At 35.0% G+C, this 12,791-nt stretch overlaps 2 protein-coding genes across 12 annotated transcripts; one reads left to right on the forward strand and one right to left on the reverse strand.

The window, feature by feature from the left end:
• Nucleotides 1-499: 499 nt before the first annotated feature.
• LOC147399094 (myb family transcription factor PHL8-like) lies at nucleotides 500-8,759 on the forward strand. 11 transcript variants are annotated; one of them, XM_086448512.1, is made up of 8 exons: nucleotides 517-676; nucleotides 803-949; nucleotides 7,009-7,129; nucleotides 7,228-7,304; nucleotides 7,404-7,461; nucleotides 7,533-7,623; nucleotides 7,721-7,790; nucleotides 7,879-8,703. In XM_086448512.1, exons 2-8 carry the CDS (start codon nucleotides 803-805, stop codon nucleotides 8,452-8,454), a joined length of 1,140 nt encoding a protein of 379 aa, XP_086304638.1. In that variant the 5' UTR covers nucleotides 517-676; the 3' UTR covers nucleotides 8,455-8,703. The 11 variants fall into 11 exon arrangements, with proteins under 11 accessions (XP_086304636.1, XP_086304637.1, XP_086304635.1 ...); XM_086448513.1 differs by having other exon boundaries at nucleotides 7,542-7,623; XM_086448519.1 differs by lacking the exon at nucleotides 517-676 and adding exons at nucleotides 4,257-4,343; nucleotides 5,324-5,594 and having other exon boundaries at nucleotides 808-949; nucleotides 7,228-7,461.
• A 2,626-nt stretch (nucleotides 8,760-11,385) lies between these two features.
• Nucleotides 11,386-12,317, reverse strand: LOC147399095 (E3 ubiquitin-protein ligase MPSR1-like). Its single transcript, XM_086448521.1, has one exon. It carries the CDS (start codon nucleotides 12,212-12,214, stop codon nucleotides 11,567-11,569), a length of 648 nt encoding a protein of 215 aa, XP_086304647.1. The 5' UTR covers nucleotides 12,215-12,317; the 3' UTR covers nucleotides 11,386-11,566.
• Nucleotides 12,318-12,791: the final 474 nt, after the last annotated feature.

Here is a 12,791-nt window from a genome sequence, read left to right on the forward strand (position 1 = left end):
AGGCTTAAGAAAAGGGCATTTGGGTTATGTATTATTGGTCTCTTTCAAGTGACCATGGTCAAATGTATGTCATCTGTTTGAAGATACAAAGGAACCTGTATCTCAAATATTTACCAAAATAATCCACCTAGCTTTCCTAAGTTAGTAAGGGTCCTTGGTCTCACGGATGCTTTAGGGTTGTAAAGGAAAAAAATCTATGAATTTTGAAAAAAAATTTTAAATTTTAAATTTTAAATTTTAGACCGTTTAATTTCATTTTTAAGTTTGAGAGTTATGTGAAAATTCAGTAGCCATTCATTTTCAAAAAACTTGGGTCAAGTTTAAAAGAAATTATTTTTTGATTTATTTTTTTAAGTTTTTTGAAACATTAGAGGGCTGTTGTGTTTGATTGCTGATTTGATAATTCATTTAAGCAAAACGAGCCTTACGAAGGCTGAAAATCTTACCAAGTTAGCAAGGAGAAAGTTTCTCTTACTATAACATGGAAAAGTATGTCTAAATTGCCCTTATTATTATTGCTATTTTCGCGCCCCTCCAAAACCACCCTTTTTTAGCTTAAAAACGAGTTTCATGAAATCAGTAGATAATCGATTTTAGCACATTTCAAGCACAAAATCGATTTTTGCTCAAGAAACCCAATAGAAACGTCTCATTTTCATCAAGATTTGACCAACAGGTGCACTCAATTTTCTCCCATGATTTCAAACTTTTAATTAATGGGTTTGTTGTGCTTTCGGGTTTAGATTACTGGGTTTTCATCAAAATTCGGTTTTTTTTTCTTCTCATTTTGGATTCTCTCCAGATGGTCTATTTCCGTTGCTCGATACCATTCGATCACCATATAAACAAGGAGAATTCTTTGACTTCAACTGAACCATCTTCTAATTCAAAGCAGAATCATCATCTCCAAAGGAACAGAAAGGAACCTAATTCACCAAACACCCTAAAGGTTTCTCCTTTTGATAACCTCAGATGGTTGTAGTATATGTGGTGATCTTGATTGCTGTTATTAGTGCTTCAAGGGTTTTTGATTTTTTTCCTATATTAAGTGGTTCTTCCATGTAATTTTGGAAATTAGTAGGTTCAACATTGAGATTCTATGATGTATATGTCTCTAGGACTTGGCATATTCTTTGTTTGAGGGATTTTTAAGTGCATAAGTAGGAAATGTAGGAACCCAAATTTCCATGGACTTCATCATAAGGTGAAAGAGTTTGATACCCAGCTTGAAACTGAGGGATGTATGAGAAATTCAAGTTATTCTTGAGTGAAAGATGGAGGTGGGAAGGTGTTTCTTCAATTGTTTCAAGATCACTACAGAGAATTAGAAGCTGAGCTTAGGAATTTGGAGGGGGTGGACCATTGGTAGAATGGAAATTTTGGGACTGAAAAAGCTTTGGAACATTAAAAAGTAGGGGAACATAATTTGTAATTGAAGAAAAATGCTCATAAGCTTGATCTCCTCTTTAGTATACTGTGTTCAAATAAGTGGATAGCAATACTTTTGTAAGGATTGTTTATGAAAGAAATAAAAGCGTTGGGTCTTTTTTATTTCTAATTATTCTATTATTTTGTGTTCTCTTGAAGTTTTCGTTAAATCCTTCATGCTTCCATATCTTGTCTTTGTTGGAATATAAGCATCATTTCTTCCTTTCTTCATCTCTGTAGTATTCTCTTGATTACTGATTTATTTTATTTTATTTAGGTTGTAAATTACATTCTATGGTCAGGCATGCAAATTAAGATTAATTTATTTAATCTTTGACTTTTGTTCTTTAAGTAAATAAACTAATGAATAAGATTTGGTTAATTGAAACTAAATGACTTAAAATATGTAAACCAGTTCTTATACCTACTATACAGAAGAAGAGTTGGTTTTGCACTAATATATGTTCTGATAATAATAGGATAACGCCTTTCTCAAACCCAAATTAAAGCTTAAATTCGTAGAAGTTAAGTCATGCATAGATTCATTATGGCACTATTGTTTAAGTCCAATCAAACAAAGAATTTAGTTTAAAAAAAAAAAAAAATCTAACCCAAAAATAAATTACTTATCACCAAACGAATGTAGTGCTGGCATCTGCTTTGTGCCAAAGACTTAATTTTTGAGAGTTGATATTTGAGAATTCTAGACCTTGAGAATCTGATCAAGGAGGTCTGTTGATTGATCAAATTGGTTGAACTCAACTGTATGTTCCTAAAGATTTTTTTGATGATTAAAGAGAATTTCTTCCTAAAGATGCTTCTATATATTATGAACTGGTTCCAAAATTAACCTATTTTCTTATAATCAAAAAGGGGGGAAAAAAAAAACTAGATCCTCAGAGAGGATGGCATTATGCATCATTGTCATTGAGAATATTTCCTACTAATTATAGCCTTAACTTCTTTGATTGACCTGAGTTTAAAGAGATATTCGTAACAAATAGTAGTCTTTGGTTGAAATCATGATGCTTGTGAGGTATCTTGGAATTGATATTCTTGGCCACTTTCCTTTGTGACAACGAAGTAACCTCATTTATTGCTAGGGTAGAGAGAATCTCTTCGTATTGTCTTTTCTTGTCATAGTTGGAAGAATCTCACCCAGTACAATTGCTCCTAACTCACAACAACCAAGTTAAAGTTCCCATTGCACTTCCAGACCTCATCTTGGTCCTACCAGCAACTACTGCTACAAAGATTCTGGCTGTACTACCTTTAGTTAAATTCACTTTCTGCTATTTTTAGTATCTTGATCTTCTAAGTTAAGAATATATTTGTAGTATTTTTGTGGTGTGACTCCCTAAACACTACTGATTTAATTTTCTTGAGACTTGTTACTTTCCTCCTCTCAACCAAGAGACTTTTAAATAGAAAAGAGTACGACTTGTTACCCCAGTTTGTGAAAAATATTTCTTAGTTATTCTATTTTGTCCTTGTTTTCGTCTCTTTAGTTTTAGGGATGAACAAACGTATTGAGTCTCATACAGGTATCAGGCCTTGAACATTACAATTAGGAAAATTTAGCATTCATTGTCTTGCTGAAGAAATAATTGAATCTTGTATGGATTATCTATATTTGAAATACTATAAACCAAAAAATCGCACACATAAGCATGCATACCAACTCATAGGTCTGGACTGTTCAATTTTTTTTCTTTTCTTATTGTGGGTATCCTCACCCTTCAGATGCGACTAATCCCATGGTCACACGCACTGCCCCCTCGGAAAGTCCTACGTCCAAGTGGTTGAGTAGAGGGTCAATAGGATCCTGGAGGGTTGTCCCAAGGAATTGATTTGCTGCCCATAGCCCAAAAATAGACCAACTTGACTATCTAAACAATTGATGTTCGGACTTTTAGGTCAGTCTGATTTCTTGTGTTATGCCCCATCCAAAAGGTGGCACTCTGATTGAACATCGGAGTCAATTAGTTGATTGGTATTTGTATGGTAATTGTAGGTTATGGACCTCAAGTCCATCATATATGACCTCGTTGAATATGTTTGCATTTTTTTCATCTGTTGAACTGCAACAAGGACATGGCAATTTTGGGATTTTACAGTGGATTTTTGCTGTGTTGGGCATGGGTTGACATTCGAACACACGTTGATACATCCTAACACGTAAGGTAGTGTCACCTTTTATTTATTTGAATTTCTATTGAGGGTTAGGTTAAACACAACCATGATTTGATATTAGAAATCTAGTATTATGGTGCATAGAAATGTTTTCCTTTACTCTTCATATCTTTCTTTCCTTATTATTAATTTAAATAAAAAAAAAAACTCATGTTTTGAATATAGCTAAAATATTATATTATAATGCTGAAAAATGTCTGAAACTGTTATTTTAGGGAGGTATTTCATGCTTGATTGTTTCTTTCTTTCTTTCTTTCACACACATACACAATCATACACATAAATATATAGATAGACAACTATTATTTTGAGTGACACATTGCTCACGTCATTTTCATTTAGTGGCTATATATGCCCTCAATAAAATTGCAATCGTGTATTTGAATTATCTTTTTTTGGGTGGGATGCTGATTAGGTCCTTTATTTTTTCGCTCTTTTCGTGATTCCTGAGGCCATATTCTACTCATCTTTCTTTCAATGCTTTTGGATTTGTTAGATCACCTCTAATGGGTCCCTTGGAGAATAATAATTGATGGTGGATGCCTTTGTTTACAACTTTTAATTCAATGGATTGCTCATATGACCATTGATTCCCAAGACCTCCAACTAACCTAAACGTGCCAGGGTTGGTTCAGCATCATACCTAGAATCTCTTTTACTTGTTTTGGAATATATTAAAGCAAGAAAGCAGCTGGAAGTACAACAGCAGATTAAAGAGAAAGGTACTTCAACTACTATCCTTTTTTAGTTTTTTCAAACGTTTGGCCCACAGATGTAGACATCTCCCTCAATAGTTAGATTCTTCTATATGAGTTCACAATAAGAAATGACAGCCAGAAATGATTGACCCAACCTACATAATACACAAATTCAAGACAAATGGAGAACTTGCTTGAGAAGAGGGGGTGATGCCCCATCCTTCCTGCTTGGGGATGATGGGTCCACAAGCATAATATTTTGGTCAATAGTTGAATAAATTTGATAATTGTGGTCACCATCTGAACTATGAATGTTTGTTTTCCTGGTTTATTGTATAGTTTCTAATAATCTGCAAGAATGAGAAAGATAAGATGGTTGGGATCATTTAATTGGGTCCCTTTTTTTTAAGACTCAATGATCCAATATGGTGTCCCGTTCCTATAAAATAGGTTAGGTGTCTATGTGGCACGCCTTAGTTGGTGTTTAAACTCCAATAAAAATGTGCCATGTAGACACCTAATGCTTTTATAGGAATGGGACACCGTTCTGGATCGTGAGTCTTCTAGGTGGGATTCATTACATGGTCCCGACTAACCTTCATTGTTGAAATGTCAGCTAACAATGAAAAAAGAGAAAAAATAACAAACAAAAAATTATACCATATTTGGCCAAGAACTGTCGAACCCAACTATATATAGTATGAAATACTAGAAGACCTCCAAAATTATCAGATTCTAATGATGATATCCCCTGTCCCTAAAAAAGAAAACCTGACAGCAGGCCTGATCCCTTCTTTGTAATTAGGCTGTAAAGTAAATAAAGGATAGTTTATATTAAAAAGTTATGTTGGTTGAAAACCAGCAAATAGTGCATTTGAAATGGTAATTTATCTTTGCAATGAGGAAAATGTCGGCCTTACCCTTTTTGAAGCTAGTTTTAATAACTACTAGTATAGGATCTTTTTCAACATTGAATCATTGTTTAGTGTTCCTTAATGCAACAGACCAACTGAACATATGGCACTAAGATGGAAACACTTCGAAGAGCGATCAATGAATTCTGATTCCAGTGATCAAACTCATGAATGCAACCCAAGGAAGACATCGATCGATCCGATCTGATCTAATCAACTTTTCTGATTTGTTGTTTGCCATTGTTGCCCTTATTTTCTCTCCTTTAGTTCTGTTCAGACATGGGTGACAGGCTAAAAGCTACAACTCCCTTTGGAATATAATCTTGTTTGACTTTTATGATGATCCTAAAACTTTATACAGGTAAATTCTAATTGTTCATGTTCGACAAAACTGTTGAAACCAGAAACTGTATGTGACATTGTGAGGTAGGTGTCTGTGTAGATATTGGGAGGACCGATAGGCCGTAGCTCATTTCCATGGTGCATATGTCGCGCCCAAGTCTAAGGGATTGTTATTAAAATTTCTCCCCCCCCCCCCCCTATATATTGGTTTTTGATAAACATGAATAAACCCTTCTTTTCGCTTAGATTCTAAAGTTGAATCTAAAATGCATTTAATTAGTAATGAAGTTTTGGATTCACTCTGATTTAGATGATGGGTTTTTTTCTTGTAGCAAAACCTTTTTCATGGTTTCAGAGAGAAATAAAACTGATTATTATCCAAGATGATCTATAGTTGGCATTTTTGACCTATAAGAAGACCATACAACCATAGATGTTGGATTGGATTCAGTATTTGTGGGTCCTACCTATGATATTTTCGCACCAAAAAATCATCCACACCACTTCATCATAACCATCTAATCTTATGAACTTATCTAGACCGGTCATCATCAAACCAACCATAAGAATGTGATAGATCTGATGGTTTTGATCAAGTCAATTTATGGCACAAGAGAGTGCTAAGCCGCGCATCGATATTCTATTCCACTCGGGCCTCCAGTAAGTTACTGAAATGGTACTTCATCTAGTACCCTTTCCAAGAAAAGAATAGAAATTTGAACTTAAATTTAAAGAAATCGACTCTAGTATTTATTAGATTAATTTAAGTAGGATAATTTTGCTTAAGATCTAAGTTCTAGATTCTTTGGCTCCCCCATCCCAGAAAGAACAAAAAGAATCTGCCAACCACTCCACACCCTCCTCAAAAAACAAAGGAAACTTGTTTGATTTTATCTTTCATTCACAAAAATCAAATAAATCACACCCATTAATTTCCCTTCAAAGCTTCTCACTGTAGGAGAAAAGTTGCAACCATTATTCATAATGGTGGGGCTCCCAATTGAAGGAGTGGATCAAACAAAGTGAAAGGAGAGTGAAATGGTGAAACATCAAGAAAAAAAAATTGATTTATACATTTTTCCTCTTTTCTCTCCTTTTGAGACTCAATTAAACAGTGTTACTTTCTGTGTGTTTTCTGCATCAGAGAATCTCTCCTCCCTTTTCAAGTCAAAGAAGAAAAAAAATTGAAAAAGGAGAATATGGAATGGGAGATGGGAGAAAGGAAGAACACAGGCCATTGCATTTATTCTTTAACACAACCCACCTTTGTTTTCATACATGGGTTGAGAACACTGGATAGGACAACCATGAACTACCCCAAATTATAAAAGAGAGCTAAAGCTACCAGTCTACCACACCATTGAAACAGAGCTTTAATAATCAAAAAACCATTTTTATGTGTTTCTAATGCACAAAAACAAATGGGTCTGCAGAGAATGCAAAACCAAGACATGGGTTTGGTTCTAACCACTGATGCGAAGCCCAGACTAAAATGGACACCAGATCTTCACCAACGATTCATCGAAGCGGTTACTCAACTTGGAGGGGCAGACAGTAAGTTTATAGGCTTTCTAAGATCATCCTTTCTTCTTTGTAAAGTTTAATATCTTTCCTTGAAGTTTGAATCCATTTTATTGTTTTAATTTGAGCAGAGGCAACACCAAAGAGTTTAGTGGGGGTTATGGGTATTCCTGGACTGACTTTGTACCACCTCAAGAGCCATTTACAGGCATTTTCCATTTATGAAGAATCATGTTTCATCTATTATTACAATCGAAAGCACGTAAAAGGATTATTTTTTGAAGTGTGTCAATGTTTTTCATTGCAGAAATACAGGCTTGGGATGAACCAACAATCAGAAATATGCGACGACAATGAATGTGAAGGTGAGATTACTAGTCCAGAATAGATTTCTTGAGTGTTTCTCTCAATTGGATCTTATGGGGCTTTATAACAGATTCCACAGACATAAATTACAATGAGAGTGAGCTTCGAGATGATGAAATCAATGGGGAAATCATGAGTAAAACTTGCACACAGATTAATGAGTAAGAGGCGGCAATTAGTTCCGTTATTTGGTTTGATTAATTTCTCGCATTATTTTAATAAGAAAGATATGTAGTAATCAAGAATTCTGTCTCTCAGAAGCTTTAAGGTATCTCAAGCTCTACAGATGCAAATCGAGGTGCAGAAGAAACTCCATGAACAGATCGAGGTAAAATCACAAACCCATTTCAATTTTGAACTTCTAATTGACTTAGCTAAGACCGATGATTACCTATCAACAATATTTTCTTCTTTAGGTGCAGAGACATTTGCAGTTGCGAATCAAAGCTCAAGGGAATTATTTGCAATCGATACTAAAGAAAGCTCAAGAAACATTAGTGGGGTATAATTGTTCTCCCATGGAACTCGAAGTTGTGAAAGACGAAGTCTCCGAGTTGGTCTTCATGGTGGACACGGGGTGCCCGAGTTCTTCTCTATTGGGGTTGACAGAAATGGGTGACTTTAGCTCAATAGTTTTTAGGAAGAAGAGATCGACGATAAGTACAGATTGCTCCTTGGATAGTTCATTAACGTCTTCCGAAAGCTCTGGAAGAAAAGATGAGAAATATCAAAAGGTACAGAGTAGAGACGCCGTCAATGAGTGTAACAGAATTGCAGGGAGAAAGAGAAGTTGGAGCACCATCTCTGATGAGACTTGTGTTGATAACTCATCAACTAAGAGATCACAAACCCATCAAGAGAAACCCATTGATCGGTTACGGAAGTTTGGATTATTGGAGGAGATTGATCTCAACAGGAAGTATTATCAAAGCGAAATGGATTCAGATAAGAAAGAAATAGACTTGAACAGTGGTGGGGAGTGGGAAGGCTGAGCTTTTAGATGAGTCCTTGAAGCAATTTGATGTGTGAGACCTTCTCTTAAGATACTTATATAAGATGGGTTTGAAGCTTTGAAAGCTATGGTATATAGAATTTTATAGAGTATGAACTTGGCTAGCTATTAATTAAAGCATCTTATATTGTTTAGAATATGAAGGTTGTATATGTGTGCATATATTAAGGCTGATTGTTTTAAGATGAGAGAAGTTATATAATGTAAAGCTTGATATTAATTAGCTCAATTGTCCTCTTAAGGCCTGAAGAATATTAAGAGGAAGAAACACTTGAAATTGTTGAATTTGAATCTCTCCTACTATTGCTTCTATTAAAAGAAAGACACCCAAATCTCCCTCTCAACTCTTCTCACTCTTTATCTTCTTCACCACCACTACTACTCTTCTAGCATTCCACGCATCAACCATCAACGGGGCATCTCAAACGTGCAAACAGGTTAAGAGCCATGAATCTCCAAATGGCCTACCTATATAATTCATGTAATAATTGTGATTGCATGGCATCTCCTTCCCTTCACCAATCTCCCACTTTTCCGGGCAAATTCAAATACTTCCCATCTCTATCCTCGTGTGTAATTCATGGTTCTAAACTTATTAAAGAATCAGATGATGCAGGCAAGTCATGTCGGGCTCGGAACAACTGAGTGAGATATCCATTGTGAATGACCCATCTTCATGGTTTTAGTACTCATTTTGACATCTCGTCTTGGATGAGTTTTCCGATACATTTGACTTGTCTATCCGTCTCGTTGGTGGATGATACCGAGATGCATTGGACGAGTCATCTTGGTCTTAGACGAGATTTAAAACCATGCCCATCATTCCATATAGTAAAATGTACGTGCATTGCACATGGATTACCTTGTATCTTTTTAAAACTTCTTAATAAACTACTATTGGCTATTGCATTACTTATGCTGTGATTAATGGTCATTATATAGTATAAATAATAAAAATAACCAAATCAATTATCATTAAAATTAATGATATGAGTAAAATAAAAATAAAATAAAAAACGATACTAGGTTATTTATCACAATCACTGATTGTCACACATGTGACTGACTTTGAATATGTTAGAACGATAGTCCCACATCGCCTATCGGAGTCCAATCCGTGCGGTATATAAGGAGAAGGCAACCGTCCATTTATTGACCATGATTTTTAGGTTGAGTTAGGCCCATGGACATTAACATTGTAATCTCCTCCTTTGTATATCTAAGTTTTAATATTAAATGGATAATTTATGAAGAGACAACTTTACATAGATACACAAGAAAATAGGGAAATCTTCATGAAATACGCATGTATTGAAATAATTAAAAAAATAAAATAAAAAATAACTGGGTTGAGATTTACAAAATATTAGACGAGTCATCTCATATATTGTATGAAACAAATTGACGGGGGATTCACATTCAAATATCTCAACCCAAACGATTGCCTCAAACAAGTCAACCGAATCTCAAATGAGTTTTAAAACCATGGTATCAATCGTAAAATAAGTATTTGGATGCTGTGCTTACACAATTACAATCAATCGCATAATTTTGCAATTGAATATAGAATCTAAAAATATGGTTTGCTAAAATATCTTTTTTTGTTTGACTAGCTTCTCTTGGTAGGATTCTTACATTGGATAATTTGATTATGGGGGATTAGACTACTCCCAATTGTTATTCCCTTTGCTTGAGAGATGGGAAATCTGTTGATCATATTTTAATTCATTATTCATTTTTTTATATAATATTTGGTCAATTTTCCTCGGTTTATTCTGTATTTATTGGGTTTTTTCCCGTAAGTTCTCCTCGTTGTTAGTAGAGTGGACCAGTAATGCTTTCCACACCAGAAAACGAATTTTGTGGACTATACTTCTTTCGACTATCGCTTGGGGGGTCTTGAAAGACTAGTAGTTTTTATGCAACTTTCTTGGAGATCTCGGATTATTTATACTTTTGGTCTAACCAAAACATAGAGTTTGGAAGAATTTCTTTTGATGATTTTGTATTTAGATGTCACTCTTTATGTAATCTTTGAGATTATAGTTTCTTTTCTTTGTTGTTTCTCATGAGATTTTCTCGGTCTCGCTCTATCTTATTTTCCCTTTTCAATATATTGTACCTATCAAAAAAAAAAAAAAACAATTTGGACTGGGCTACTTGCACCCACTTACCCCATGCAACTCCCAACAAATTTTGAAACACTCCGCGTACCCAATTTTTTTTCTTCTAATTTGCCCCTTTAAAGTGATGCACTGTGCAGAAAGAGTGAGTGCAAATATTTAAGTCATTCAATACAATATAATTTGATTAGAATAATGATGAATACACGTGATTAGGTACACGGCTGATGTGGCAAAGTCACAGAATCGCACATCTTTTTCATATGTATCCCGATGAAAAAGATCTATGCTTACGTGCCTTTGCCGCGTACCAAAATCACGTGCACTCATCACAACTCATTTGATTTACACAACTCATTTGATTTAGACAGACTTCATTTGATTAAGACTGTTATAGGGAATTCCCACCTATAATTTGATATTTCCTTCCTGAAAAAATACACTAGATCATTTGCTTTCCATATCCAACAACCCAGATGCTCAAAACGCAACATTATAATTCTAATATAAATAAAATAAATTATTTTATTTATTTATATTAAGGATATGGGGTATGGGGTTTGGTTTTAAAAAATATTGAAAGTATTGCGACCACCAGATAATGTTGGCAAAATATTATCAAATCGTAAATATTACGTGATGATTTTGTAACGTTTCGAAAATATAAAAAACTTTTGTAATTATTTGAGAATTTAACTAAAACCTAAAACTTTTTTTTTTTTTTTAAGTGAGAAACCAATTTTAACAACATTTCCTCCAAATTCTCTTTCCTCTTCTCTTCTTAAATATGTGTAGGAAAACATATCTCATAACCCTTCCAACAATATGAACAAAATCCCATCCAAAAGAAACATAAAAGATGAAAAAAAATATAAGAAAAAGAAAACAACCACCTTATTAGAAGAAAGAAAAAAAACATATTCTCTTAACCTCTATGCACATAAAGAAAAAAAAATTCTATAAATTCCTTCAAATATCTTCATTATTTGCTGACCCATTAACGTTACCAACATCTTCTTGGCTAGGGCTTGAAGAAGAATCAGAATTACTTGAAGTTGTTGAATTTGAATCTCTCCTACTATTATTACTATTAAACGAAAAACCCACCCAAGTTCTCGTCCTTTCTTCTTCTTCTTCACCTCCACCACTACTACTCTTCTTGGACTCCTCATCATCAAAAGGCATCTTAAACCTACAAACAGGGCAAGACCCATGAATCCCCAACCACTTTTCTATACAATTCGAGTGATACTTATGCTTACAAGGCATCTCCTTCACTTCCCCACCAATCTCCCACCCTTCCAAGCAAATCGAACACTCCCCATCTCTATCTTCATCTGTAATCTCCACCTTTGGCATCGCCTCAATCGATTTCTTCGAAGCTGGTGGCAGTCCTTCCTTGTTTAATAACTCGCGAAACAGATCATCCAAGCTTCGATTACTCTCTATTACAATCATACCTTGTGTCAATGGGTTGATGAGGATGATTCCTTCGTGGGTCGGACCAGGTTCTTGATCTGAGTTTTGAGAATCTCTTCTTGAGGAGCTCGAGAAGCCTAAGATTAGAGGGAGAACTACAGAGTGGTCTCTGTTTCTTGTACTTATGAGTTGCTCCATAAACGAAGTTTTAGACTCTGAATCTGAATCTATGGATGAAAGCAGCGAAGAAGAAATCCAATCTCACAGAGAGAGAGAGAGAGAGAGATTACAGAGAGAGGAAACATAAAGGGTAGTAGAACTGTAGAAGCGCCCGCAGGAAAGTTGTGGAAAGATCTAGAATCTGCTTCGTTTGACGAGCCCGACGCCAGGTGTCCATGACCAACGCGTGTCATAATTAACACATGGATGTTTCCTATTGGATGAGGAACGTCGGTGCCTGCATCACTTTGGCTTCGTAGGATTCTCGAGATTTACTACTAGTATCTCGAGGATCATACAAACTATCGGGGTCCAGGCAGAAGAGAGAGGGATTTCTTCCCTAAGTACCCCCTAACTTTTTGACAAATTGATGATCCAATTTAGTAAAATTATTTAAAGAGATACTCGTAATTTTATAAATTTAGTAGTAAGTTTGATCCGAATGTCTGTTTGACTATTATATTATATCCATTATTTGGATATTTTGAGAAGATTTATCATCTGATGTTAAATGAGGTGAAGCCTTCCAAGAGTTTTTGAAACATCATTACAGCAG

Source organism: Akebia trifoliata, chromosome 7, assembly GCF_017979445.1.
Source record: "Akebia trifoliata isolate Shusen 1 chromosome 7, ASM1797944v1, whole genome shotgun sequence".
NCBI classification, from domain to species: Eukaryota; Viridiplantae; Streptophyta; class Magnoliopsida; order Ranunculales; family Lardizabalaceae; genus Akebia; species Akebia trifoliata.